Raw genomic sequence first — 2,775 nt, 5'->3', positions numbered from 1 at the left:
GGGTGCAGGCAGCTCGCTATGGGGTGTTCAATGCTCTCTATGGGGTGTTCAGTGCTCTCTATGGGGTGTTCAATGCTCTCTCTGGGGTGACGGATGCTCTCTATGGGGTGTTCAATGCTCTCTCTGGGGTGTTCAATGCTCTCTATGGGGTGGCGGCAGCTCGCTATGGGGTGTTCAATGCTCTCTATGGGGTGTTCAATGCTCTCTATGGGGTGACGGCCGCTCGCTGTGGGGCCGTGCTCACCCTCCGGGCCTCGCTCTGGTACTTCACGGCCTTCTTGGTGTCGGCCACGGCGCGCTCCACGAAGCCCACGGACTGGTCCATGTTGCTCTCGATGCGGTCGATCGCGGAGCCCCCTGGGGGGGAGAGGCGGTGGGGTGAGCACTCAACCCCCCGCATCCCATGGAACCTGCCATGGGGCAGCTCATGCCTCCACTGTGGGGGTGGGGGGGAGAAGGGGGCTCTGAGCATCCCATTGCCAGGGAGCATCCCATGGAGATCCCTGCATCCCATGGACCAATCCCTGAGCATCCCATGGACCAATCCCTGAGCATCCCATGGACCGATCCCCGCTCATCCCATGGACCAATCCCTGCTCATCCCATGAACCAATCCCTGAGCATCCCATGGAGCAATCCCTGAGCATCCCATGGACCAATCCCTGAGCATCCCATGGACCAATCCCTGCTCATCCCATGGACCAATCCCCGCTCATCCCATGGAGCAATCCCTGAGCATCCCATGGACCAATCCCTGCTCATCCCATGGACCAATCCCCGCTCATCCCATGGAGCAATCCCTGAGCATCCCATGGACCAATCCCCGCTCATCCCATGGACCGATCCCCGCTCATCCCATGGATCGATCCCTGCTCATCCCATGGAGCAATCCCTGAGCATCCCATGGACCAATCCCCGCTCATCCCATGGACCAATCCCCGCTCATCCCATGGACCAATCCCTGCTCATCCCATGGACCAATCCCTGCTCATCCCATGGACCAATCCCTGAGCATCCATGGACCGATCCCTGCTCATCCCATTCACAATTTCCTGCTTGTCCCTGTGCTCAGATCCCAGATTATCCCATGCAATTCTACGCCCATCTCCCCCTTGATCCCATACCCCCCACACCCATCTCCCCATTGATCCCACACCCATCTCCCCATTGATCCCATGCCCATCTCCCCATTGATCCCATGCCCATCTCCCCCTTGATCCCATGCCCATTTCCCCATTGATCCCACACCCATCTCCCCACTGATCCCATGCCCATCTCCCCACTGATCCCATGCCCATGTCCCCATTGATCCCACACCCATCCCCCCATTGATCCCATGCCCATCTCCCCATTGATCCCATACCCCCACACCCAGCACCCCATTGATCCCAAACACCCCCTGCCCATATTCCTGTTGATCCCACACCCATCTCCCCCTGGATACCCTGTTGATCCCATTCCCATCTCCCCATTGATCCCATACACCCCATGCCCATCTCCCCCTTGATCCCGCACCCATCTCCCCTTGATCCCATACCCTCGTGCCCATCTCCCCTGACCCCGGGCCCATCTCCCCCTTGATCCTGTCCCCCCCACCCCCATCTCCCCACTGATCCCACACCCATCTCCCCCCTGATCCCATACCCCCCATGTCCATCTCCCCCTTGATCCCATACCCCCCCCCCCCCCCCCCCCCCCCCCCCCCCCCCCCCCCCCCCCCCCCCACCCCCCTCCCCATTGATCCCACACCCATCTCCCCCTTGATCCCATACCCCCCCTTTCCAACTCCCCCGTGATACCTTACCCCCCACCCCCTTCTCCCCATTGATCCCACACCCATCTCCCCCCTGACCCCGTGCCCATCTCCCCATTGATCCCAATGGGACCACGTTGATCCCCCCATTGACCCCCATTGACACCCATTGACCCCCATCTCCCCATTGACACCCATTGACCCCCATCACCCCATTGCCCCCCATCCCCCCATCTCCCCATTGACCCCATCCCCATCTCCCCATTGACCCCATCCCCATCTCCCCATTGACCCCATCCATCCCCCGTGGCCCCATCCCCCATTGACACCATTGAATCCCATTGACCCCATCCCATTGACCCCCATTGACCCCCCCATTGAACCACATTGAACCCCCATTGACACCATTGAATCCCATTGACCCCATCCCATTGACCCCCATTGACCCCCCCATTGAACCACATTGAACCCCCATTGACACCATTGAATCCCATTGACCCCATCCCCATTGACCCCACACCCATCCCCACCCCCTTGATCCCGTCCCCCCACACCATCTCCCCATTGACCCCGTGCCCATCTCCCCCTTGCTCCGCCCCACCTGGTTCTCCACCAGCATGGCGATGTCCACGAACATGTCGTGCAGCTCCTTGATGCTGCTCTCCAGGCGCACGATGTCCTTGTGCCGCCCCTCGATCTCGCTCAGCGCCTGCTTCGACATCTGCGAGTCCATGATCTGGGACGCGGGGAGGGGGAGCCGTGGGTCAGCGATGTGGGGCACCCCCCGGTACCCCCGATGTGGGGCACCCCCGGTACCCCCGATGTGGGGCTCCCACCCCCGCCGTGAAGATGGACGGGTTCCCGCTCTCCAGCATCTCCTCCAGCTCCTCGTCCGTCGTGTTCTTACCGGCTGCGGGGTGGGGTGTGGTGTGTAAGCCCCGCCCACCGCGGGCTTGGCCCCGCCCACTTCCTCAATGGGCCGGAGCTGCGGGGACAAGCTCCGCCCGCTTGGTGGAGGGGGG

At 61.8% G+C, this 2,775-nt stretch overlaps 1 protein-coding gene across 1 annotated transcript; it reads right to left on the bottom strand.

The window, feature by feature from the left end:
* Nucleotides 1-244: 244 nt before the first annotated feature.
* Nucleotides 245-2,663, bottom strand: LOC130600138 (syntaxin-3-like; the record flags this gene model as incomplete). Its single annotated transcript, XM_057411220.1, has 4 exons — nucleotides 245-357; nucleotides 1,750-1,759; nucleotides 2,355-2,489; nucleotides 2,590-2,663. Coding segments are annotated over 4 exons (332 nt in total), but the record flags the coding sequence as incomplete, so codon positions are not given.
* Between the last annotated feature and the right edge of the window lie 112 nt (nucleotides 2,664-2,775).

This window comes from Pezoporus wallicus, unplaced genomic scaffold (genome assembly GCF_028554395.1).
Source record: "Pezoporus wallicus isolate ANWC-B61680 ecotype Strahan unplaced genomic scaffold, APGP_CSIRO_Pwel_v1 contig_12619, whole genome shotgun sequence".
NCBI lineage: Eukaryota > Metazoa > Chordata > Aves > Psittaciformes > Psittacidae > Pezoporus > Pezoporus wallicus.
The sequence above is the reverse complement of the archived record's forward strand: the minus strand, read 5'-3'. Positions and strand labels throughout refer to the sequence as shown.